At 32.2% G+C, this 25,579-nt stretch overlaps 3 protein-coding genes and 1 long non-coding RNA gene across 5 annotated transcripts; 3 read left to right on the top strand and 1 right to left on the bottom strand.

Annotated features, from left to right (window-relative positions):
* Positions 1–4,571: 4,571 nt before the first annotated feature.
* On the top strand, positions 4,572–6,818 carry LOC137827178 (oxygen-evolving enhancer protein 2, chloroplastic-like). The gene is made up of 4 exons (XM_068633400.1): positions 4,572–5,006; positions 5,731–5,963; positions 6,294–6,344; positions 6,427–6,818. The coding sequence occupies exons 1-4, from the start codon at positions 4,766–4,768 to the stop codon at positions 6,685–6,687; spliced, it is 786 nt and encodes a 261-aa protein (XP_068489501.1). The 5' UTR covers positions 4,572–4,765; the 3' UTR covers positions 6,688–6,818.
* Positions 6,819–8,174: 1,356 nt separating this feature from the next.
* LOC137823768 (WD repeat-containing protein 26 homolog) lies at positions 8,175–12,606 on the top strand. Of its 2 annotated transcripts, none has more exons than XM_068629029.1 (5): positions 8,175–8,328; positions 8,909–9,785; positions 10,574–10,675; positions 10,931–11,560; positions 12,240–12,606. In XM_068629029.1, the coding sequence occupies exons 2-5, from the start codon at positions 9,015–9,017 to the stop codon at positions 12,456–12,458; spliced, it is 1,722 nt and encodes a 573-aa protein (XP_068485130.1). In that variant the 5' UTR covers positions 8,175–8,328; positions 8,909–9,014; the 3' UTR covers positions 12,459–12,606. The 2 variants fall into 2 exon arrangements, with proteins under 2 accessions (XP_068485130.1, XP_068485131.1); XM_068629030.1 differs by having other exon boundaries at positions 12,119–12,606.
* A 1,218-nt stretch (positions 12,607–13,824) lies between these two features.
* Positions 13,825–23,743, top strand: LOC137827176 (DExH-box ATP-dependent RNA helicase DExH6-like). Its single transcript, XM_068633399.1, has 14 exons — positions 13,825–14,131; positions 14,413–14,503; positions 14,656–14,968; positions 16,312–16,386; positions 16,631–16,675; positions 17,069–17,159; positions 17,253–17,311; positions 17,717–17,866; positions 19,386–19,438; positions 19,780–19,813; positions 19,952–20,041; positions 20,124–21,128; positions 21,801–22,898; positions 22,991–23,743. Exons 1-14 carry the CDS (start codon positions 14,011–14,013, stop codon positions 23,240–23,242), a joined length of 3,477 nt encoding a protein of 1,158 aa, XP_068489500.1. The 5' UTR covers positions 13,825–14,010; the 3' UTR covers positions 23,243–23,743.
* On the bottom strand, positions 23,648–25,579 carry LOC137827177 (uncharacterized). The gene is made up of 3 exons (XR_011083674.1): positions 25,314–25,579; positions 24,678–25,038; positions 23,648–24,002 (listed from the first exon to the last, which is right to left on the bottom strand). It is a non-coding gene; the product is annotated as an uncharacterized lncRNA (long non-coding RNA).

Raw genomic sequence — 25,579 nt, 5'->3', positions numbered from 1 at the left:
CCACGTCATTTCCATTTGGATTATCGGAGTCCGAGCCAGGCGTAAACAATGATGTATCACACTAATTCATATGTCTTACACTACTCATCTCTAAAATACAATTTTTTTATAAAAAAAAAATACTGTATTAATTAAGGTAGGTTAAAATAACACTATAAATAAAATAAAATAAAAGTAGTTAACAAAAACTTTATACTTTGAAAAATGTATTCTATCTATTATTGCATATAAGTTATAATCATAAAGACAACTAGTAATGATTTTTTAGTCTTTTGAAACTTTTTTCAATAACACTGAGTCGAAAATGTTTTTTCATTTGTAAATACATGTCCAATAATGAAATAAAGTATGTATTTATTACAATAATCAATATTTCAACCATTGATTATTGATCTTAACTTGAACATCCAAGTGTTTTCTGTAATTATCCCAACATCTTGAATCAAGATCAAGAACAATAACTGAAGATCGATGATTGATGACTATAACAGAAGGTCAAAACCAACAAAGTTTTAAAAAAAATTCAATTCTAATATTAATTAAAAATATAATTTTTTAATCTAATTTATAAAATATGTGTATATATAAAAAAAACTACTATTGGTGGAGACAAACAACAACTAGCGGTTCCAAGTATCAACGTAGAAATAAGAAAGCTTTAAAGTTCTTCTATAAACATTTTGAAAGAAGAAGAAAAAGTGAAAATAGTTCTCTCTATAAGTTGAAATTAACTTATATATAATTTATTTTTAAAAAACTCATACAATTTCCTTAAAAAGTTATTTTTCACGTTAAATTTTTAGTTTTTAACAAATTCCATATAATTTTCTTCTAACAATAATCATAAAGAACTTTATCCAAACCACACTTTAAAAAAACATCATAAGTGATAAGCATTTTTACCAATTATTTTATTTTGTAAAAGTATAAGAACTAAAATGTGTTTAGTAATAACCGTTACTAACATTACATTAAAACATTTAATATAAATAAAATGTAAATTCAAAATAAGTGTGGAAGAATACATATGGAATAATTTACTTACAATAAACAAATATTATTTTATCATTATAAAGAAAAATTATAAGAAAAAAAATTATAACTTAATATATTGATAGTGGATATCATGATGATACATTAGGTGAGATTTACACTCATTTACACAGAGTAGTCTAACACTGAGTGATTTAATAAATTTAACAAACTCTTGCTACAATAGACACTTGTTAAAAAGTGAACTTTAAATCTAATTCAACCTTATAAGTTCAGTCTTAAGATAAGGTTTACATTCATTTTATATACTAAATGTCCTTATTTTTAGTAGATATGAGATTTCTTGGATGAAAAAAATACTTTTAAAGAAGAATAATATTTAATTCAACAATAAATGATGAAAAAGAAAGAGAGAAAAAAAGGATAAAAGTTCCCTAAATAACACCATAAATAATACAACTAGTTTTAAAAAGAAAATAGAAAAGGAAAAGAAATCAAAAGTCACTCCTAAGAAACATGATCATTGTATGTCACACTCACACTTAATAAAGTTGAAAAAGTAAATAATAAATTATGAGATTTATCCTCACATGAGAAAATCAAAATTATAGTTTTTATTACTCAAAAAATTGTAAAGTATTTAAAAATATAAAACTTACTTTTATTTCAAAATTTATATATCTTCCTTCTTAAATTACAAGTACACATTTTTATAAGCTAAATTTACATCATAATCTTGAAAAAATTTCCAATTAATTCTCAATAAACAGTCCTCACACTACAAGAAAAACGCGAATTATATACGGATTAAAATCAACATTACATACAAATAAGGAAAACTTAACCACTACAACAGTCAACTTCTAGTATATTATTATGATTAATAATACTAAAAATATTTTATAATAAAAATAATATTAATAATAAAAATAATATTAATAATAAAAATAATATTAATAATAAAAATAATATTAATAATACTAATAATATTTTATAATATTAATAATATTTTATAATACTAATAATATTAATAATACTAATAATACTAATAATATTAATAATACTAATAATATGAATATAATATTAATAATATCAATAAAATGAATATAATATTAATAATATTAATAATATGAATATAATATTAACAATATTATTAATAACATTAAAAATATTATTAATAACATTAAAAATATTATTAATAACATTAAAAATATTATTAATAACATTAAAAATATTATTAATAACATTAAAAATATTATTAATAACATTAAAAATATTATTAATATTATTAATATTATTAATAATATGAATAATGTCAATAATATGAATATAATATGAAGAATATGAATATTGAATATAATATTAATAATATGAATATAATTTATATTATTATTATTATTATAAATTGTATAAATTATATTAATAATATGTATAAATTAAATTAATAATAATAAGTTTAAATTATATTAATAATAATATGTATAAATTATATTAGTAATAATAAGTTTAAATTATATTAATAATAATATGTATAAATTATATTAATAATAATATATATAAATTATATTAATAATATGTATAAATTATATTAATATAATAAGTATAAATTATATTAATAATAATAATGTGTATAAGTTATATTAATAAGAATAAGTATAAATTATATTAATAATAATATGTATAAATTATATTAATAATAATATGTATAATAAAAATGGTAATATGATCAAAAAACTTGTCTGGTCTAGTGGTTGATGTTTTTCTTGGTCTCTGCAGATGGCTTTCAATAGGTTTCTAATAATAATAATCGGAAATAATAAAAAAGATTTTTTTTTTTTTTGCATTATATACGGATAAATCCGTATGTAACGCTTACCTACACAGTTTTACATACGGATTTTTGCCCGTATATAATTCGTATATAAACCTGTTTTACATACGGATTTTGGACCTTACATACGGATTTTGGCTGTATGTAATTTCAATTTTTCTTGTAGTGTCAATGTGCACTAGCAATTAACTTCCTTTGTTGTGACATTTACTATGAATTAATTAGTGCTGTCATTTATATTAATTATTAATTTTAATTATAATAGCATTATTTTCTATTATGAAAATATAAATGGTTTCTTATGATTTTTAATCAATCCATGACACTTTAACCCACTCAATAACAAAGCAAACACAGTGGTTTATGGTTTTAAAACGTAATATTAGGATTTAGACTTTTTTTTTAATCTTATAGCTTAAGTGCATAAGTTAAGTTATGTGCACAAAATTTTTTATTCGTGATTTTTTTTTTCGTGATTATATTTCATTCCGAATGTAAAACATATTTAAAAGTATCTAACACTATAAAATATATAATATAATCAAATTACTTAATTATAAGAATATTATTTAGTCTAATAAAGATTACAAAAATTATAAAAGATTAAAAAAAATTAAAAAAAAAGAAAAAAAAATGTTTTGGTAAGTTGAAATTGACTAAAAAATAATAAAAAAATATGTTTAGAAGTCATTCATATATTGGTAATTTAATAACAAGAGAAAACACAAAGAATACAAATTTGTTTACAAACAACTTTCTCACGCATGAATGTATATTTGTTCAAAGGTGTTTGGTTTGCTAATTTAAAATATAAAATGCATCATTAGTTTAAAATATGAAAATATTTTCCTACTAACCCTAAATATTTAGGTATTCTAACATTTAGAAAAGAAACAAATGATTAAGTTAATGATGGACCAAAATAGTTTTTTTTATAGAAAAGGTTTTAATTTCTTTTACCATTCCATACAAGATAGAAAAAATGGTTTAGAATCAATATTTTATGTTATTATGATAGAAATAATTACAAAGACAAGTCATTTAAACAATAGGAAGGAATCATGAAAATAACTTGTTCGGATAAAAAATCAATACTAAACCTTAAAAATTGAATTCATATTGATATTTACTAATATTACAATTTTTAAAATTTATTTTATTTAAACAAATTTTTAATTTGATTTGACGATATTAGGAATTCAACTATAAATTTATATTTTATTTTAACTAAAATGATAAAGTGAGATTGTAAATTGAAAATTATATATGTTGTTAAATTTTTCTAATAAATTATTATCGATAGATAATATTAGAATCGATAGTGACCAACTCGATAAAAAATATGAATAAAAAAATATATTGACAACTTATATTAATTTATAATCCTATTTTTTAATTTAAAATTTTAATTTTTAATTTTTATATGAAATGAGAAAAATAACTTGTTTGATCTCATCAATCAATAATTGTATACCATTAATGGAATAAAAAATTATAGGTATAAAAATTTCATTCATTGTATTAAAAGTCTTCTCAATGTTACTAATGAATCTCATCCAGATATTCAAGGATATCGATAATCAAACTTTTAATTAAATCAAGAAGATGAGTTAAATTTAAATAATAGTATTTGAGAAAAAAAAATCTAAAACAAAGAAGCATTTGGATGTTAGTTTTTAATCAAAAACATTAAAGTAGTAGATGAAATAGTGATGAGTATATCGCGAGGCATAAATGAGAATGACGTGGCACCAATGAGAGCCTCTATTACCTTATCCCACATCGAGAATCTAATCCAATATTCCAAAATCCAATATCCAATATCCAAAACCAAATAACACACTCCAAATTTCAAACTCAATCCACTCCAAGTTCCTACTACCATAGTTTGTCTCATCACAGAGCAGAAGAAGAGTGAGAGAAAGATCAGAGTTCAATTCAATGGCTTCTACCCAATGTTTCTTGCACCACCATGCCCTTACCACCCCAGCTAGATCTCCATCACAACGCATCATGGTTAGCACCAAGCCCAACCAGCTTGTGTGCAAGGCACAGAAACAGACAACACCCCAAGAGGATGATGTCACTCCTATCTCTCGCCGGTTAGCTCTAACTGTGCTCATTGGTGCTGCTGCTGTTGGCTCCAAAGTACAACCTGCAGATGCAGCCTATGGTGAAGCTGGTATATCACTTTCTCTTTTTTTTCATCATGCAACAATATCCATGATGCCACTAAAATGGACAACACTTGGATAGAGTTGTTTAAGTGTTTTTTATGCTAGTTTCTACTAGAATTGAAGTTGATTGGAGAATAAGACCAAAAATGTTAAGCTGTAACTTGTATGTAAGGTGTATGTCTACCGAAATTTATATGAAATTCATTTGCATGATCATGATCCTTCATAGTGTCCACTCGTAGAAAAAATCATGTCATGTTTTAGGAAAACATGCTATATTTGGTGCCATTTCAACTTATGGACCACCCAAATGAATACTTGCAATTGCTTGCTTAGTGACTAGACTAGTGTTACTATAATCTTCTTTTGATTTAGTGATATTTTGTCAATTGTCCACTTTTTTGTACTTGGTGGAGTTTAAGATGAAATAAGTTTAGTGATCATCATATAGGATACAATCCAAGGGTAGGCTTGGATGGTGGATGTTGATGACCAAATCAACTAAGATGGTTAGGCTAGTGATGAATAAAGCTTGCTCAAACCTTGTGTAGAAATTGTAGTTGAAAGAATGGAGTTGGCTAAGATTATAGACTCTTCAGTGAATTATCCATTTGGCCATGAAGTTTGTCTCATGAGTTGAAGTGGTTGGGTGGGGAACATAAATGGATTTGATCACTTTAATAATGAGGGACATAATTGATTTGAGCAACTTGATTGTTTTGCTTGCAGCCAATGTGTTTGGAAAACCAAAGACAAACACAGATTTCCAGCCATACAATGGAGATGGATTCAAATTATCTATTCCCTCAAAGTGGAACCCAAGCAAAGAGGTTGAGTACAGAGGCCAGGTTCTTAGATATGAGGATAATTTCGATACAACCAGCAATGTCGTTGTCACAGTGACTCCAACTGATAAGAAGTCCATCACTGACTATGGTTCACCCGAAGAATTTCTCTCTAAGGTAAATCTGTTCTGTAAACTAGTGCTACCTCTTTCTATTTTCTCACTATGAGTAACACTTATAGCCCCATTAATGCACTTTCATGTTTCATGTTCCAACAAAATCAATGAATCAGTGACCAAACTTAGTGATAAAAAGTTGTTTCTCCCTTGCTAATTCTAACTTTCCTAGTTTTTTCAATAAAATAAAATGGCAGTCTATGATCAGTTTGATGAACTTTTGTAGTATATATCCAAAAATAAAAATGGTATAGTCTATGAACTTTTGAAGGCAGTGACACCAGTTTCTACTAGCTGGCTGACATTCAAAGTCTGTTTTTCCTCATTGCAGGTGGATTATTTACTAGGAAAACAGGCCTTCTTTGGCGAAACTCAAGCTGAGGTAAGTGATTGATGATGAAAAAGAACATCACTGAATACCAGCATTGCATGTCCTAACTGAGTTTTGAACATGAATTGGCCAGGGTGGTTTTGATCCAAATGCTGTTGCCACGGCTAACATCTTAGAGAGTTCAACAACTGTGGTTGATGGGAAGCCGTACTATTCTTTGACTGTGTTGACAAGAACAGCTGATGGAGATGAAGGTGGGAAGCACCAACTCATTAGAGCAACTGTAAAAGATGGAAAACTGTACATTTGCAAGGCTCAAGCTGGAGACAAGAGGTGGTTTAAGGGAGCAAGAAAATTTGTGGAGAGCACAACAAGTTCTTTCAGTGTTGCTTAAAAACTTCAATAGCAGGTTATATATATGCTATGTGTAAATCAACCTCTTAAGTGCATGTTATCTATGTTTTGAGTTCTCTAACCTCCCTTTTGTCCACAAGTTTCATAATTTAAGGGACTTGTTTGGATTAAGTATCTGAATCCCCTTGTAAAGACACCCCACCAACCCCTTTTCTTTCTCTGCTTAAGCATTTTAAGTTCTATTCCATAAAGTTTAATCAAATTATTATCCTATCATGGAAATCTTAATGAATAGTTTAATCAAACTATATAAATCACCCAAACTAAGATAATTATGTGTTTTCATTAATTTAAAACAAATTCCAACCACATTTTGGTGGTAAAAAATTATAAACCTTATGTCAACTATAACAAGATTCTCATTAATAAATGTTAAAGATTCTATATTCTATATTAATAAAATATAATATCAAATTATAATAAATTACATAATTTACTTCTTAATAATGAGTTCTAAATCAAATTTATATCATAATTTTTTTAAATTTAATGTGATTATAGAATAAAATATTTTTTGATAAAGACAAAATTGGTTTTTTTAGTGTACTTACATGAATAAGGTTTAAACTTTTTGTACAAATTTTCCAAACCCACCAGCACTATATAAAACCTACATAGGACCACAATGGATAATTGTTACCATATAAACTTTAAATCTTACATGTATCTTAAAAAATGTTGAAATCACAACTTAATTGAAACATGATTATAATATTGGTTCTCGAAACACTCACTGTTTTTTTTATAGTTTCTCTATGTCGGTAGGTACATGTACTATCTAATCCTAAAACATTTATTTTGAAAAATAAAAAAATAGTGAATAATTTGTTATCCATTTTCTTATATTTGAAGTGAGTGGAAGTGTCTGAGACGAATATGACTCAATAATATAAAATGTCCACGATTCTCATCTTTCTATCCAATGTGCACACATATATGCACCACCACTATTGGTTAATATTTTAATTAAAATTAAATTTTTTATTTCTATTTAATAATGGTATAATTAAAAACATTATTATAAAAAAAAGTGTATAATTTATATAATACAGTGAAGTTTCGTGTGAAAACATGAAAGCAATGGCGTGATGGTTTAAGAAACAAGGAAGGCATATACCAAAGCGAAGAAAGTGTTTGTTTGTAGTTAAGGGTGCTTATTGTCATTTCACAACAACTTCACAGGGAAAAAGAAAATACTAGAAAGAGAAAGAAACAGATAGCAAGTAAAATTTTATTTCTTATGAAATTTAATTCTATGGACAAAAGTAATTCATTGTTTTTAATATAATTTTTATTTAATCAAGTTATTTTTCATTTCAGGATTCAAATTGAAAACCTATATAAGAAATTTAATTCAGTTGCACCTTTTGATAATTTACTATAAATTAAAGAATTTATAAATTAGCAATACAAAAATTCATAGTTATAATTAAAAATATTATATATATATATTATCATTCTTTGCAGGCATAAGCAGAAAGAAGGTTTGGGATTTTGAGCGTGTGTGTGGTTTTGGTAACTGAAGAGTGTGTGAAGAAGCAGCAGAAGAAGAAGGAATCGGCGGTTTTCAACTGACGATCGCGTCTGAGACTTTGATTCCGATCCTTGCTTTGCTTGTTCGGTAAGTCGGTGGATCATCACCGTCGTAATATTCTTCTCATGTTATTGGATCTGCGACTTTTGATGCGGATTCTTCTACCTTATCCTGTTTCTGTTACTCTTCAGATTTGCTCGACGTGTCTCTGTTTATTTCCTAGGAAAATGCATATTATAGTTTGTTTATTTATTATATATTATTTATTTATTGCGCAATTTTTGAGTTCGGTTTCGCTTTCGAGATGATGGTGTTTGAGTTTGCTAGGCATCGCGGGGTCTTATTGATTTGGTAGATGAAAATGAAATTGGTTGAAACATTGTGCTTTCAAGTAACTAATCTCGGATGCTTGCATTATTGTTTTTGTTGTTGTTGTTGATGGTGATGATGTTTGAATTTGAGGAATATGTTTGCTGTTTTAGCTTTTTTTCTGGACTCGGTTCTATTGTACTTACTGTTGTTGTTTGTGTTTCTATATGTGGGCATTTTCGAAATTTGTGCTAGGTTGCTAGTTTCAATTTGAGGAATTTGTTTACTGGTTTAGGTTCTGTTGTTTCAGGACTTGGTTTTATTGTACTTACTGTCGTCGATGCTGTTTTCCATGCAGACATTGTTTTCCTTGTGGTTTTTCAGAGGCATTTTCTTTGCTGTATGGTTGTTTGTGTTGTTTCATCGCGCTGCTGAAATTATATATGGGCTGAGGGGCACTTTTCATGGGAGGTGTGGAAGATGAAGAACCAGCTTTAAAGCGAATGAAGTTATCCTCTAAAGGATTAGTTGCCTTGTCTAACGGTTCTTCTTCTAAAGAGCCTGTTGGAGGCTTGTCCAGGGACTTCATGGCGCGGCCTCTACCGTCCAAAGGGGACGAACAAGTTGTTGGTTCCAAAGGGGTTATAAAGAAAGAGGAATTTGTCAGGATAATTGCAAAGGCTTTATATTCTCTCGGTTACGGAAAGAGTGGGGCACATTTAGAGGAGGAGTCTGGAATACCTTTACACTCTCCTGGGGTGAATATCTTTATGCAGCAAATACTTGATGGGAATTGGGATGACAGTGTAGCCACATTACGTAAAATTGCTCTTGCAGATGAAAGCATGGTCAGGTCAGCCTCATTTTTAATATTGGAGCAGAAATTCTTTGAGCTTCTAAATGGGGAAAATGTCATGGAAGCATTGAAGACCTTGAGGACGGAGATTGCTCCACTTTGCATTAATAGTAGTAAAATTCGAGAACTTTCTTCCTGCATTGTTTCACCTTCTCCTAGACTTGCAAGGGTGAGGTCTCGGTCAAAGCTTCTAGAGGAATTGCAGAAACTGCTTCCCCCTACAGTAATGATACCTGAAAAGAGGTTGGAGCATCTAGTTGAACAAGCCCTTATCTTACAACGAGAGGCATGCCCATTTCATAATTCATTGGACAAGGAGATGTCATTATATTCAGATCATCATTGTGGAAAAGATCAGATTCCTTCCAGTACATTACAGGTTAGAAAATGATATGTTTAGTAGAACTCTGTTAGTTTTTCTCTCTTTCGCCTGTATTTTTTCATGATAATAAATAAATGTTTACTAGATTTGTGAAATGTGAATGCGAAATGGTGGCATCTTGGAAATGGATGTGACTATTGCTTTTGCCCTTGACCTGTCAATAGGCCTGCTTCTTACTCTTTGAGAGTACCTAGTTGCTTCCAATTAGAAGACATTAACCATAAAGTAGGATGTCTTTTTGATGTAAACCCATGCCCTTTATCTTCATATGGAAGTCCATGGTTGGTGCTTCTAATAATATTGGAAAATCTAAATTTAAATATCCTGACAACTGGTGCACAGCTAGTAGGAACTTACTCACCAGATTTACGTAGTAAGAGATATCTGGGCAAGGTACCATTTCTATGGGTGTCATGCATTTGTCTCTCTATATATATGCAATTACACTACTTACTACTGCAATTTCTACCTAAAATGCCTTCATTATTTTTTACTTATTAAAATACTCTTCATTTCTTGTAAATGAGATGGATGTAGAATCTAATTTATTTCAGAACCAATCCCCAATTTTTTACATAGGTTTGATATTTATAATCTAATTTCTTTAAAAAGCAAATCCCCAAAACCAGGGAGGAGAAATGAGACAAGGTAAGGTACAGACTTTGTCTTCTGGTTTCATCCTTTTGCCGTCTATTTACAATGACCATCTTGTCTTCACTTTGCATATTGCATGGATAGTATCTACATTCTAATCTTATTTTCTTTTCTTGGTAATATTGCAACAGATATTAGAGGCACATGATGATGAAGTCTGGTTTGTACAATTTTCACATAATGGGAAATATTTAGCTTCAGCATCAAATGATCGAACTGCAATAATTTGGGAGGTAATATTTGATATTGATCTCATAATTTACATTTTCTCTTTTCTGCTCTTCCATGTTTTAATTTGCCGCTAAAATTTTCTTCATTGCCTGTGTTTGATTTAGTCATCATACTGCAAATTCAAATCGCAGTTACAATGTTTTCCGTCATATCTCAGAACCCCCCTGTTGATCAAGACAAAAAAATTGCATTCTAACACATAAAATACGGCTTAATGCTATGAAATCAGGTGTCACTTTTTAAATTTTTTTAAATAGGTTGGAGTAAGTGGTGGACTGACTGTAAAGCATAGATTGACTGGTCACCAGAAACCTGTTTCTTCAGTTTCATGGAGTCCTAATGACCAAGAGCTCCTCACATGTGGAGTGGAGGAGGCTATTAGGCGTTGGGATGTCTCCACTGGCAAATGCATCCAAATTTATGAAAAAGCTGGTACTGGCCTAGTTTCCTGTACGTGGTTCCCATGTGGGAAATATATACTTTGTGGCTTCAGTGACAAGAGCATTTGCATGTGGGATTTAGATGGGAAAGAAGTGGAGTCTTGGAAAGGAAAAAAAACCCTTAAGATATCTGATTTGGAAATCATGGATAACGGGAAAGAGATTCTAAGTATTTGTAAATCCAATGCCGTACTGTTGTTCAATAGAGAAACAAATAATGAGAGATTTATTGAAGAGTATGAATCAATAACGGCTTTTTCCTTATCAAAGGATAACAAATTCTTGTTGGTTAATCTTTTGAATCAAGAAATACATCTATGGAACATTGAAGGCGATCCTAGGCTTGTTGGCAAGTACAAAGGTCATAGAAGTGCCCGATTTATTATCAGGTCTTGCTTTGGTGGCCTTAAGCAAGCTTTTATTGCAAGTGGAAGTGAGGATTCACAGGTATGAATCCTTAATATCATTGATCAAAATGGGAAAAGTATTTGCAAATTGAAAGGCTTGTATGTTTCTTATATAATCAAAGAATAATCGTTTCTATTTTTTAAATCTGTGTTTTATTACAAAAATTTGGTGCATGTGTAGTCTAATCATAGTTCTAGAAAATAATCACAATTTTCAAAAGTGCTCTAAAAAGTTGTGAAAATAAATGGTAAGGTGTGCCTAAAAAGGCTCATTAAAATAGACATAAAAGACCCATGGAGTGGTGTTTTTAATTTGATTGATATATACTGGACAGCTTTATAATACTAGTTGAATGAATTCAACTACAATATTGTAATGGTCAGAAACTGCTGCCTTGGCCTTCCTCTTTGTATTGTTCCAGGCCTTCAGTTTGTCAATGTAGCACCAAAGAAAATCCATATTTACTAGTTTAGTTGTGGTGTTTAGTAGATCTTCAATGAGGAATAAATAATTGTATATACAAGATGTATGTTAGATTGATAGAAATTTTGCAGCTAGTAAACTTCTTACTTTTGGATGTGAAACAATTTTATGCAGCATGTAGGATCCCTGCAATGTTATTGACACTACTATTTACCCAAGCTCTTATGATACTGAGTTGTATTGAATAACTTTGGAGAACTATTAAAGTTGAAGTTGGGTGGGTGTCTGTTTGTAGGTTTACATATGGCACAGAAGCTCAGGGGAGCTAATAGAAGCATTGCCTGGTCATTCAGGATCTGTAAATTGTGTAAGCTGGAACCCAGCAAACCCCCACATGTTAGCCTCAGCTAGTGATGACCGGACAATTCGGATATGGGGTCTAAATTGTCTGCACAACAACTACCAAAATGTTCCCAGCAATGGCATCCACCATCACTGCAATGGGGAAACTTAGATCACCAACTCATTCCAATTCATTTCTCTTTTCTTTTTCTCATCATTGCAATTCTGTAAATACCATTACCATTACCTCAAGTGGACCATTCATGTCAAACATGCATCTTACTTTTCATATATCTCATAATAAATTCCTGTTTCATAAATCCCTATTTAATTAGATTAACTTTCAAACAAATATTCCCTATTTAATTAGATTCATGAATCGTGAGACTATTTTTTTAGTTTTAATTAGATTCATGAATCGTGAGACTATTTTTTTAGTTTTACAGCGTTTACTAAATTCTCATTTGGAGCCAAGAATCCGTGCTATTCTTTTTCTCTTCTTTCTTGCCGAGGTGATCTTTTTTGCTTCCTGTTTTCATTGGAAACAAACAATGCACAAGTCGAGAGTTTTACGCAAAAGCATTTTGTTTTTTTAAAATTGTAATGCAAAACATTCCTTGCATGAACAATCAACTACTTTCTTAAATACAGACTATGGACAACAGAACCCCTAAAAATGTCAAAAAATGTAAAAGTCTATATAATGGTTTTGGGAATAAAACGATGATGTTTTGGCACATAAGAACGATTTCAAGACCGTAAAACATAGTTGCAATCTGACTTGTTGCATTCTGGATTTTTATATCAATAATAAGTAATTAGACTTGCGTCCAAGGGTCATGTTGGTTTGCTTCTTATTTTTTGAGACAAGTAAAAACTAAATGCCAAAAAGTAATATTAGACATTGATATGTTTCAATAGTAATACAAACAAGAATTTTTTTATATAATAGAAGGTGATTGATTTTTCTTTTGAAGGATTTTAGGTTTGGGTCATTCACTATAAATGAAAAATATTCAATAGTAATACAAAAGTAACAAGAATTTTTTTATATAAAATAGAAGGTGATTGATTTTTCTTTTTGAAGGATTTTAGGTTTGGGTCATTCACTATAAATGAAAAATAAATATTAGAAGAGATTTATTTTCATATGCAAATCCACCCAAACGAATTTTTGTTTGAAACTTAAGGGATACAATAACATTGTTAAAAAACTTTAAAATATAATTTTTTTGTCAAATTTTGAAATTAAAATCTAAAGTATAATAATAGTTGTGTCAATTTACAACATTTTACTAGACTATTTCCAATAAAAAATAAAATATTTGCAAAAGGAACAAATATACAAAAGATATATTTACCTACAGAAACAGTAAATAAAAGGAAAGAAAAAGAATGCTAAGATTTTGAATCTAGGGCACCGGGCACATTATTTAATTGAAAATAAAATATTAATCTATCCAAATATTACAATTTATATTTAACAGATTAATATCCCTCAACATAGAGTATTGTATTTATACGACCTAAAAATAAAATTGGTAAACATTATTTATTTTATACACATAGGTTTAGAAATGGAACCCTCTCATGCAAGAAGACATTTAAGGTGTAAGAATTTAAATTTTGAGAAAATGAGCAACAGAAGCTGAAACACCAAACACAAATACAATAGGAGCTTCGCTTGCGACAACTTCTCCACTTGGATTCGTTCATTGGAAACGATGACCAACAAAAGAGAGAAGAAAGAACAGGCATTTCGCCGCCAAACCCCCCAAGTTGATGAAGTCACCAGGATTCGCATTTCCCAGATTCTGGAACAGTTCCGAGCTTCCAAAGATGAAGGTTAGGCTCCAAGATTCAATCCACCCCTTTTTTTTTTCTGCAACTGTTTCACCCTTTGATGCACAAGAATGCACACCACTGTTGTCGTTGTTCATTTCTCTTTCCCGAATGTTGCTTCTGAGTTATTGGGTGTTTTTGTATGGATTGGATATTTGCACTTTTTTGTTGTTGTGGAGTTTGAGTTGGGTAGTTTGTGAATCACTTAAAATTTTTGTTGGAAGGATGATGATTGCATGGATGTATCCATTGATGAAATCCGGGTTTGTTTTGTTTTTCTGCAGTGTACAGGTTTGAAGCTGGTTTGTCCAACCAAGAGCGTGCTTGGGTGCATCAAATGTCCCAGAAAATGGGGTTTAGATCTAAAAGTTCTGGGTGAGTGTTAAAGTAAACTCATGTTAAATTGCACTTTTAAATCTGTAAGAATTATGGTCACAATTCTTGAATGGAATAGTTGGTAATGAAATGCTTTTGATTGGATGTTTGCTGTTTGCATATTGTGTTGTTGATATTGGACTTTTGTGTAGGCTTGGGAAGGACAGGAGAGTGTCTGTTCAAAAAATAAAAAAGAAGTCTGACACTGATAATGGGTTTGAAAATCTTCCTCATTTCACATTTTCTGAAGAGACAAAGTGGGTGCTGGGTGATTTATTTGCTCATTATCCTCCTGGTGATGGAGACTTGTGGGAGATGGTTGGAGAAAATAGTGACACTACCACTGAAAAACCAAAACAGAAGCATGATGATATTTTCAGCAGGCCCTCGATGACCAAAACTGAAATTGCTACGAGAGTGGAAGCTCTTTCTTCTAGAATTAACAACGTCTCTAACTTGAAACAGGTTAATTTTTTCTCCCTCTCCTTTCAGCTTCAGAAACATAGATGTATGAGTTTTGTTGGAAAACCTATATGAATTTTATTGTTTGAAAGTTGACTTTGAGCTAACAGAACTGAACATTATTTCACTAGTAATAAAATGGTGCAACAGCTAGGAGTGAGTGGGTTTACATATTCTTTGAATTTGGACTTAGAGACTAACTTAGTGTTACAAAATTGGATTGTAAGGTGAGAACAACCCGGGCCTTACAAGCATTACTTATGTGTTATCTGTAGCTGATGTCCGATTTTAACCCTCTAACAGTCAACGTTTTGGTAGCTCTACGATATGATGCTTCATTCAGTCATTTTGGGTCAGCTCTATTGTTGGTAGTCCTTTCTGAGACATTGAAAAAGAAGCCTGGCAATGCAGGTGGCCTAACAATAGATATATGATAGTTTTTTATACCATCTTAAAATTTGGGTTTAGGATCTAACTGAACACCTAGGATCTTGAAATGGCTCTGTGGGATAAATCTTGGTTAATAGATCAACCAATAGAAACGCTAAAGGGGCTTATGCTATAGCTGCAAGACAATCCAGCTTCTTCTTGATGAAGTGTTGGTCCTCTGTACGTGTTGTGTCCTGTCATTAAGGGTTATGTTGTGTGCCATATTAATGCTGATTTATTATCACAAAATAGCTTTATAGGAGTTTCAATTTTTCCTGAGTTGTAAAAGTACAATTTTCATCTATAATAGCTCTCAAACCCTTTTACTTAGGTTGAAATTTTTCCTCCACACTCAACCTTGCAACAATATTTTGATTTTTTGCTTCTCCATGTGGCCAAGTTACCACTAATATTGGAGGGATCAGATAGGGTTGAAATAGGCTGGTGAGATATTAGAAAGTCTAGTCTAACTTATTGAAAGTCTATTTTGCAATAAGGTCTTGAAATAAGGCATAAGTATATATCCTTTAATAAACTTATAGGCTTGACCTTTTATGTATGTCAACATGCTTGATATTTGAAGTGGTGAATAAATAAGTATATGATTTCAATACATAATACAAAATTTAATGTAATAATAATATTAAGTAAGATTTAATATTTACCTGTACTTAAATATGTTCACCTATTGCCCTTTAAGACTTTTTGAATGACATAAAGTCTGAACTTTTCTCCCAATAGGTACTTGACCTATTTTCTCCCCTTTTCCTCTAGACAAAGGGTGGAAGAAAATCATTGATTAATCCTGCAACACAACATAATGATGTTTTTCTATTATTCCTCTTACACTGTATGTATAGCCTTAGCAAAGGAATAGTCTTGTTATCAACTCATTTGTTTGGTTTCCGTTTTTTCAGATCACTGGAGATAGATCTAAGCTTCCAATTGCATCTTTCAAGGATGCAATTACATCAACTGTTGAATCTCACCAGGTTAATTTAAAAAATTTCTTTGTAATTTTTGCTTTGCATATGCATCTACTTGGTATAGCTTGGGTGCTGATTGCACTATGATTTAGCTTTATGATTCACATTGACATGTTATATACATCAAATAACATGGTTGAGAAAGATTTTAGTTTTACTGCATTTCTACACATCAATTAAATTTAATTTGCATATTAGATTTTTGTTTGTGTTTTGGTCTTAATATTTCCTTCCATGTGTTTCAAAGCAGGTAGTTCTCATATCTGGTGAAACTGGTTGCGGAAAGACTACGCAGGTTACCAACTCTTTGCCTTGTCTTTATTGTGATACGGCTACATTTACATGTAATTTGTTTGCGACTGTTTCTAGATAATAATCTTTTGGTCATGTATTGATGTTTTTATGATTGGTCCTTTTAGTATGCTTGTGAATTGTGATACGAATTTGCACCCACATTTCCATTTTTACATTAATGCACTTGCTTTTTTATCCCCAATTTAAACTAATTGGCTCATGCTTTGATAATTGTACACACTGATAATTACTTGATGCTTTGTGATTTTGGGTTTCACCCATCTGGTAATTCCATCTTTGTATATGGACCAAGGTCTTTTAACAATCTATGCCATGCATTTATCTTTCTACTTTTTTGTTGTCCTATTTTAACTTTATATTAAACATTATTCAGGTTCCACAGTTTATTTTGGATCATATGTGGGGTAAGGGAGAGGTATGTAAAATAGTTTGTACTCAGCCTCGGCGGATCTCTGCAACTTCAGGTGTGCAACTCTTTCGGATTTCGGACCTAATTTTTAATCTTTATTTTTAAGTCTCAATTGAGATTTGTCTCCTTCTGCTGTTTCTATGTATAGTTTCTGAGAGAATCTCCACTGAGAGAGGAGAGACTATTGGAGAAAATGTGGGATATAAGGTAATTTTATGTTTGTTTCTTTGGTTTAGTAATGGTACTGTGAACATTGATCTCTGTTATCATAATAAAACCATTTTTTTGCATTTGTGTGTTACACTCTCACAATGCACCTTGTTTTATCGGGACTGAGAAGGAAATGCAAGATGTCATCAGTAGCGAAGTATGAGTGTTCTTGTTATTGTCTCGATCAACAGATATCTTTTTTGTTTCCCCGTATCTCTATCTTTCTTACATAGAATTATGCCTTTTCCCCCCTTCAACATTCATTATACTGTGTTGGTTTATGCCTATCCCTTTTGAAGCTACTGGTTGCCTTGCTTCTTAGCGAACATTATTAGCTTTTCTAGTAGTTTACATCTCATGAACGCATAATTCTATCTCTTACATTTTAAACAAAAAATCCAGATACGGTTAGAAAGCAGAGGGGGAAGACAATCATCAATTGTGCTATGTACTACTGGAGTGCTATTAAGGGTGTTGGTTTCCAAAGGTTCCCGTTCGTCAAAGATAGGGCACATGAAGGATGACATTTCTGGAATCACTCACATAATTATGGTACTTGTAAATTACTTTCTATCTTCAGCAAGAGCATAAACGTGTGGTACTTAATCTTTGGTAAATACTTCACGTTTTTATTTCTTCCATATCACATTTTCATATATTGAACTATTTGAATGGTCAAAAAATTGGTTATTAGGTATGACGGGTAAGTTCTAAGATAAATTGTGTAATTGAAACTTTGAACTAACTGGGAAAATCTGTTAGAATCTGAAACATTGTTTTTGAAATTGTTGTAAAATTAGGAGCTATTTGGTTGGAGAAAATGTGTTTTGTTTTGATTTTCTGTTTTAGCTTTTAATTAGAAAAATGTCACATTGTTTTCACTTAGTGTTCTGCTTTCAGAACTTTGTATAGGAAACCGAGAAAACAGAAAATAATAAAAAATGGTTTTCAATGTTTCTATAAAAACTTTTGATGGAAAAAATAAAACTATTTGACATTTTTGTTCTTATAAGTGAAAACAAAAAATATTTTTTCAAACCAACAGTCCCTTGATTTGCAAAGCTTCCTAGTAATTTTATGGCAAATTGGCTTCAACTTTTGAAGAAATTCCCTTTTCTTTGAGTGAAGTTACGATCCCACTGCTCATCAATGATGATGTGACCATGATTGGCCATTATATGGTGAAAGCAATGTTATTAGACTTAAACTGGCCATCGACTTAGTTAATGCTCAGTCATTGGGTCACTGGTATAATCACATTAACTAATATATACTTCAAAAATTTGAAAGCATTTATAGCCTATGATTTCTTATTTTGAAAGATTGTAAAAATTTCTTACTACTTTAAAAAATCACAAAAAGAATAAAAAAACGCATGAGCACACTGGTTCTCTTAGAAACCCTCAGGGTCATTGGTTAATTTGGACTGGTTCAATTGGTCAAGTTTCCTCTTAGCCTGAAAAACCACCCGAGTCAAGCCAAGCCACATTGATTCTATAACATCTCCAATCCAATAATTAATATAGTCCAGTTATATCACCATTTCCCAGTTGTATTTTTAGCAGCTTGCCCAAACCCATTTTTATGATAACATTGGGTGAAATGAAAGTATTAAAACTTGATATTGTTTAAGTACTTATAAAACTAGAAAAGTGAGTTGTTTAAGTACTTATAAAATTAGAAAAGTTATCACAGATTGAATTATTGCATATTGTTAGAAGTTTTATGTGAACAATTATAAAGTAGTTACTAAATAGTGACTGTAACTACATGAACTAGATCAGACTTAAAATAAATGATTTTTCAGCAATGGGTATCCACAACAAGGCCGTGATAGATGTTATACAGGGGAAATGAACTTTGAAACTTTCATGTTATTCTCAAAGACTTTTGGAAGAGTCGGAAGTGAATTGAAATGTCTCATATATTATCTCTTCTAAATCTTGGCATGTGATTCATGTTCTGCACATACTTTACCTGGAAAGTATACCTTGGAATATATAAAGCATATCCTGTGTATACCCCTGCAAAGTAGGCATTGCAAACTGAGGTGACATTCATTTTTGTTCAGGACGAAATTCATGAAAGGGATCGATACTCTGACTTCATGTTGGCAATCATCAGGTATACAATTAAAAAGAACCTTTTGGCCTTTAATCTCTTGTGTGATGTAGTTAATACAAATGTATAAAATGCATGTTGCATAAGTGCGGGGAAAGTTGGGCTGTAGGTTAAGCTTATTTGAGATATTTTGCACCTAATAGCATAAGCTGTTTTGGGTAGTGTTGAGTTAGTCTTTAACGAGCAAAAATGCCTTTTTCTAAAAGGTATGTGGCAACAATAACATCCATGTTATGTTTAATTTTCCCTTCTCAGAGAAAAAAGATAATAAAGAAGATTACTTGCCTGAGAGGTCTGTCTTGTTTTTGAACTGATATCTCTGATTTTTGCTAACCCAAATGCAGAGACATGCTCCCTTCATATCCTCACCTACGTCTGGTCAGTTCAAATTTATTACATTTATACATATTTTTGTCTCTATTTTCTGCCTATGGTGAAGTGCTTATTTAGTTTATAATAATGTTATTTTCCATTTTTAACCAATATTTTTAACCTTCTGCTGCTTTGATATTACAGATATTAATGAGTGCCACCATTGATTCTGTGAGATTTTCTGATTACTTTGGGGGCTGCCCAATCATAAGTGTCCCGGGATTCACTTATCCGGTAGTTATATTGTAGCAGATTGTAATCAACTAATACTTTGTTACATTGTACTTACTACAATCTCTACCCCATCTTTCTTCAGGTCAAAACTTTCTATTTGGAGGACGTACTTTCTATCGTAAAATCTAAGAATGATAATCATCTTGATAGTACCACATGCAGTACTTCTATAAACACTAGTCAGCTAAGTGAAGAAGAGAAGCTTTCTATGGATGAAGCTATTAATTTGGCTTGGTCTAATGATGAGTGGGACATACTATTAGAGTTGGTTTCTTCTGAAGGAACCCCAGAACTCTTCAATTACCAACATTCTTTAACTGGCATGACTCCATTAATGGTGTTTGCTGGGAAGGGTAGAGTGGGTGATATGTGCATGCTCTTATCTTGTGGGGCAAATTGCTATTTAAAGGCCCAGGATGGAATGACTGCACTGGAGATTGCTGAAAGGCAAAACCAACCAGAAGCAGCTCAAATATTGAAGAAGCACTTAGACAATGGTTTTTCCAACTCCACAGAAGAGAATAAGCTACTTGATAAATACCTGTCAACAGTCAACCCAGAACTTGTTGATGTTGTTTTGATAGAGCAGCTGATAAGAAAAATATGCATTGATTCGACAAATGGAGGGATCCTTGTTTTTCTTCCGGGCTGGGATGAAATAAAAAGAACACGTGAGAAATTGTTTGCATCATCTTTTTTCAAGAATTCCTCAATGTTTATGCTCATATCTCTACATTCAATGGTTCCAAGCATGGAACAAAAGAAGGTTTTTAGGCGCCCACCCCATGGTTGCCGCAAAATTGTACTATCAACAAATATTGCTGAAACAGCTATCACCATTGATGATATAGTGTATGTCATAGACACTGGACGAATGAAGGAAAAAAGTTATGATCCTTATAACAATGTGTCAACTCTTCAGTCATCTTGGATTTCAAAAGCAAGTGCTAAGCAGCGAGAGGGACGTGCTGGCCGCTGTCAACCTGGAATAAGCTATCATCTATACTCAAGGACTCGAGCAGCTTCCTTACCAGATTTTCAGAATCCAGAAATTAGGAGAATACCTATTGAGGAGCTTTGTCTGCAGGTATTCCATCTTTCCTGATTTGTAACTCATAATCTTGGTGCTTGTTACTGAATGATAAAATGGTAAAAAGTTCTCTGGTATCCCCCCCGTAGAGTGTAAACATGAAAATTTAGCAAATGGAAAAATTTAGTAACTCTGTAATGCTTAATTCAAACATGTTTTTTTTAAGGAATTCTTTTGTGCAAAATTTGTAAGGTTTTTGGAGGAGAAAATAGTGGAGGGTCTTGTTGCATTGTTTGATGAAATTGGTGTCTATGATATTTGGTGCCTAACCTTAAGGTTGAAAAGATATGTATCTAGTTTTGGAAGGATTTTGACGCCGCATTGTATATGTGATTTGGTTGTTACTTTTTAGATTAGATGAAGCAGTTACACTCATTTACTGAAGGTCAAGGGGTACTCCAACTCATTATTTCTGATTTGAAAATCAATTTGAATAAGTTTTAAACCTGACTGAATTTAGTTTTGAACAAGTATATTTTTATATAGGTTTGTTACCAGTTTCATCTTGTAGAAATTTAAATTAGTTTTGAAAGTACACAAACACCCTCCTAAGGATGTGCTTTTTTTTTTCTTTTGTTGCACAAGCAAGGTGTCAATGGCCATATATGAAAATGAAACCAGACAAAAATTTTGCCCTCACGTTAGATTTCTTTCTCTCTATTGTGACAGGTAAAGTTGCTAGATCCAAATTGCAAAGTAGAAGAATTTCTAGGCAAGACGCTAGATCCTCCAGTTTTTGAGTCCATACGCAACGCCATTATAATTCTTCAAGAGATTGGGGCATTTTCAAATGATGAAAAACTCACCAAACTAGGGGAGAAGCTTGGTTCTCTTCCTGTTCACCCATCAATCTGCAGGATGCTTTTTTTCGCTATATTGATGAACTGCCTCGATCCAGCTTTAACCCTCGCCTGCGCATCTGAGTATAGAGATCCATTTACACTTGCAATGTTACCTGAAGATAAAAAGAGAGCCGCAGCTGCCAAATCTGAGCTTGCTTCTCTATATGGGGGTTGTGGTGATCAGTTTGCTGTATTGGCTGCATTTGAATGCTGGAATAATTCAAAGAAAATGGGTCTAGAAGCACGATTTTGTTCTCAGTATTTTGTGTCTTCAAGTGCCATGCATATGTTATCTGGCATGCGCAGGCAACTTCAAGCGGAACTAATTCGAAATGGGTTTATCCATGAAGATGCTTCAAGTTACAGTGTGAATGCACATGACCCTGGTGTGCTCCATGCGGTTTTGGCAGCAGGATTATATCCAATGGTTGGGAGATTTATACCAAATAAAATTGGAAAAGGGTATATAGTTGAAACATCAAGTGGTGATAAAGTTCGGTTGCACAATCATTCTACAAATTTCAAGTTGTTATTCAAGAAAAAATTAGATCACACTTTAATTGTGTACGATGAGATTACTCGTAGTGATGTGGGTATGAACATAAGGAACTGCTCAGTTGTTGGACCACTTCCACTTTTGCTGCTTTCAACAGAGATTGCTGTTGCTCCAGGTGAAGAAAATGACCATGGGGATCAGGATGATGCAGGAGGGAGTGAAGATGAAGTTGGAAGTGAAGATGGGATGGAGGTTGATGCTAAGTCCGGTGGAGGTGGAGGCGGAGGCCGTGAGGATAAGTTGATGTCTTCTCCTGGTAACACGGTTAAAGTAATCATGGACCGTTGGCTTTATTTTCGTTCAACAGCAATCGATGTTGCTCAGCTATACTGCTTGAGAGAGCGATTATCAGCAGCAATTTTATACAAAGTAAATAACCAAATTGTTTTTCTCTTTTTGTGATTTATTCATGTCATTTCTGTTCAAATAACATTCTTGACACATTAATTTATATTCTTTAGGTGACACATCCAAGGAATGATCTTCCTCCCATCATGGCGGCTTCTTTGCATGCCATAGCTTGTATTTTGTCTTGTGATGGGTGCATTGGTATGCCAGCAATTTCAGAAGGCGTGGACACACTAACCACTATGGTAAATGCAACAACCTTAGGCAAGCCAGCATCTAGGCGATTTGGTAAGAGACCAAAAGGATCCCTTGCAGAGCTTATGAATTATGATGCTCGCCAAAACTCTGGGCCTTCTAAAGCCTAGGAACACAACTGGGATCCACTTTCTCACAATAACAGTTCAAAGGCAAGTTGATTGAATGTTCAGTGTTGAAAGAAGCTTATATCGAATACAAAATCCTAACAGTGAAAATTAAAACTGCGTTCAGCTTATATAGAGGACAAATCTTGACAGTGAAAATTTCAGTTAGAAGATATCCTTCTTGTTCATTGTGCAAACAATGGTATGCGATGAAGTGTCGTAACGAAAAATCTTGGTTCGCAGATGTTTTTGTGTTGGATTCCTGACACAGTTGAGGGGTCATTTAAAGTTGAAGTTTGGTGGTTCACTAGTTCCCTCGCTTTGTATAATCAGTCAAATTTTGTAAATACTAGCCATCCTCAACACTTGTTAAATTCTAGTGCAAACGTTTAACATGAGTAGAATTTAGAGTAGCTAATGAAACCATTTATTACAAAATCAAATGAGGAATTGGCAATTCCAGCCCAAATATATACAACTTCTTTCTACATGTAGTAGTATGAATTGGCTTTGTTTTCTTTGCTGCTCATACTAAAATCTAAAATTTATATACTTTCCACAGTGGAAGTCAGGAAAATAAAGTCTGTTTTTCAACAGCTGACCGTGTTGATGTCTCCACAAAATTAAAGCAAACAAGAAAATGACGTTGAGCATCCCTGCATATTTGACCCATTCATCAACATGGTTACGTCTTTCAATTAGCCTCAAAACAGATTTTGATATCCCCACCCTGTTGAAAACATCCAATGTTTTTGTGTGCACTCTGCACCAAAATATAAATCAAACGCAATGCACAGCAACGTAAGTGAAAGAATACCAAAAATTTGGATTTTCTACTAGTATTTTTTGTGCTTCTATCATGAGTCCAAGTTATATTGATTTTTGACATTTTAAAATATATTAATATCAATGCACCACTAATCATTACTATAATTAGCATCTTTAAAAAAGGCCCGGACATTAATTATTGAATTTATCTTACTACCGAGAATAACATTAAAAAATACAACTTTTTTTTTTTCACAAAAACAAAAAAAGCTGCACTAAAAGTATCAAAACCAACTAAATCTAGATGAAGCAATTAACAAATGAAAATTGGAAGGGTGGGTGAGAGCTGCAATACTGGGTTGAGATTTTGAGAATGAATAGTGTAGTGGTGAGAATTGGTTTCAATTAAAGAAAACTACAGAAAGGAAATAGTTAATATGTCAATATTTTGGAACATATAAAAATAGAAGAAAAAAAAAGCAACCATAACATAGATAGTAGTTAGGCAATTACTACCATGTAAAATTTCTGAAAAAGGAAAACCCCAGAAAAGAGAAAATATCATAGCTAAACCTGATCAGGTATCCTAGTACTGTTTGGTGTCATATCTTGGAGGCTATTGTGCCTATTCTCATGTGTTGATGAGTTAAGGGAAATGAGGAAGATTTACCTTCAATCGTTCTCTTTGTCCATATATTGCTGAGAGGATGGCTTCCCCAACTAGCATTTTTCCAACTCCCGAACAGAGCCATCCATGGATGGACATTGCTTGTGCCTCCTCATCAAAAATTCTCAAAACATGACTGGAATCCCAATTCTAGCTCATGGAAATTAACAAAATCAGTTATGTAACAATGCTAAAGAAATGCTGAATCACTACTCCAGAATGTCACACCCAGCAATTGCACACAGCTCGTTCCAGAACTTCCGCTCTCTCTTTAGCTTCCAACATCCGTTTCTGATTCCTTCAGTAATATTTATCCAAACATTCTCTCAAGGAATCAGCCTCTTCAGCTATCTGTTCCACTTTTCTGCACAACAAGGAGAGTCACAAACTGAATATCTTGCAACTAAACAAACAAATCGTACAAACAGAAACAGCTTGATGTTGTTACAGTTTCTCAATTTCACTGCCAAACATACATTACAGATTATATGCATTGCAATTTTGACAACAAATTTCATACATAAAATATCTTGTTTATAAAATTTTGATCACTTGCGTGCGTCAGCATCACGACATGCAAATTATTAGCAAATGTGTTTAGAAACGGAAATGTGAGTGAATTTGATGAAGTTGATGAACCTTATCCAGAGATCACGTTCGGTTTTGGCAGCGACGCTGCGGCAAAAACGATCCATCTGGACGCAGAGGGATTGGATCTTAGTGATGTCGATGTAGACGGCAAATGAGAGGTCGGAGGAGGACTGCTCCGACCGCTACACGCGCTCCAAGCCGTCGCGTATCTTCACCAATAGCTTTTTCGCGCTTTGGTAAATATCCGATAACGTTCCTCCGCCTCCTTCCACGGCGGTCGTTGTAGAAAGAAACCGGGACGCCAAATTTCGGAC

The sequence above is a fragment of the Phaseolus vulgaris genome, chromosome 8, assembly GCF_000499845.2.
Source record: "Phaseolus vulgaris cultivar G19833 chromosome 8, P. vulgaris v2.0, whole genome shotgun sequence".
NCBI lineage: Eukaryota > Viridiplantae > Streptophyta > Magnoliopsida > Fabales > Fabaceae > Phaseolus > Phaseolus vulgaris.
The sequence above is the reverse complement of the archived record's forward strand: the minus strand, read 5'-3'. Positions and strand labels throughout refer to the sequence as shown.

Coding starts and splice junctions, on each gene's coding strand:
- LOC137827178 (XM_068633400.1), top strand. CDS start 4,766: ATGGCTTCTACCCAATGTTTCTTGCACCACCATGCCCTTACCACCCCA. Junction 5,007..5,730: donor TGCAGCCTATGGTGAAGCTG/GTATATCACTTT, acceptor TTTTGCTTGCAG/CCAATGTGTTTGGAAAACCA. Junction 6,345..6,426: donor TTGGCGAAACTCAAGCTGAG/GTAAGTGATTGA, acceptor TGAATTGGCCAG/GGTGGTTTTGATCCAAATGC.
- LOC137823768 (XM_068629029.1), top strand. CDS start 9,015: ATGGGAGGTGTGGAAGATGAAGAACCAGCTTTAAAGCGAATGAAGTTA. Junction 10,676..10,930: donor GAACTGCAATAATTTGGGAG/GTAATATTTGAT, acceptor TTTTTTAAATAG/GTTGGAGTAAGTGGTGGACT. Junction 11,561..12,239: donor GTGGAAGTGAGGATTCACAG/GTATGAATCCTT, acceptor GTCTGTTTGTAG/GTTTACATATGGCACAGAAG.
- LOC137827176 (XM_068633399.1), top strand. CDS start 14,011: ATGACCAACAAAAGAGAGAAGAAAGAACAGGCATTTCGCCGCCAAACC. Junction 17,160..17,252: donor GCGGATCTCTGCAACTTCAG/GTGTGCAACTCT, acceptor TTCTATGTATAG/TTTCTGAGAGAATCTCCACT. Junction 22,899..22,990: donor CAGCAGCAATTTTATACAAA/GTAAATAACCAA, acceptor TATATTCTTTAG/GTGACACATCCAAGGAATGA.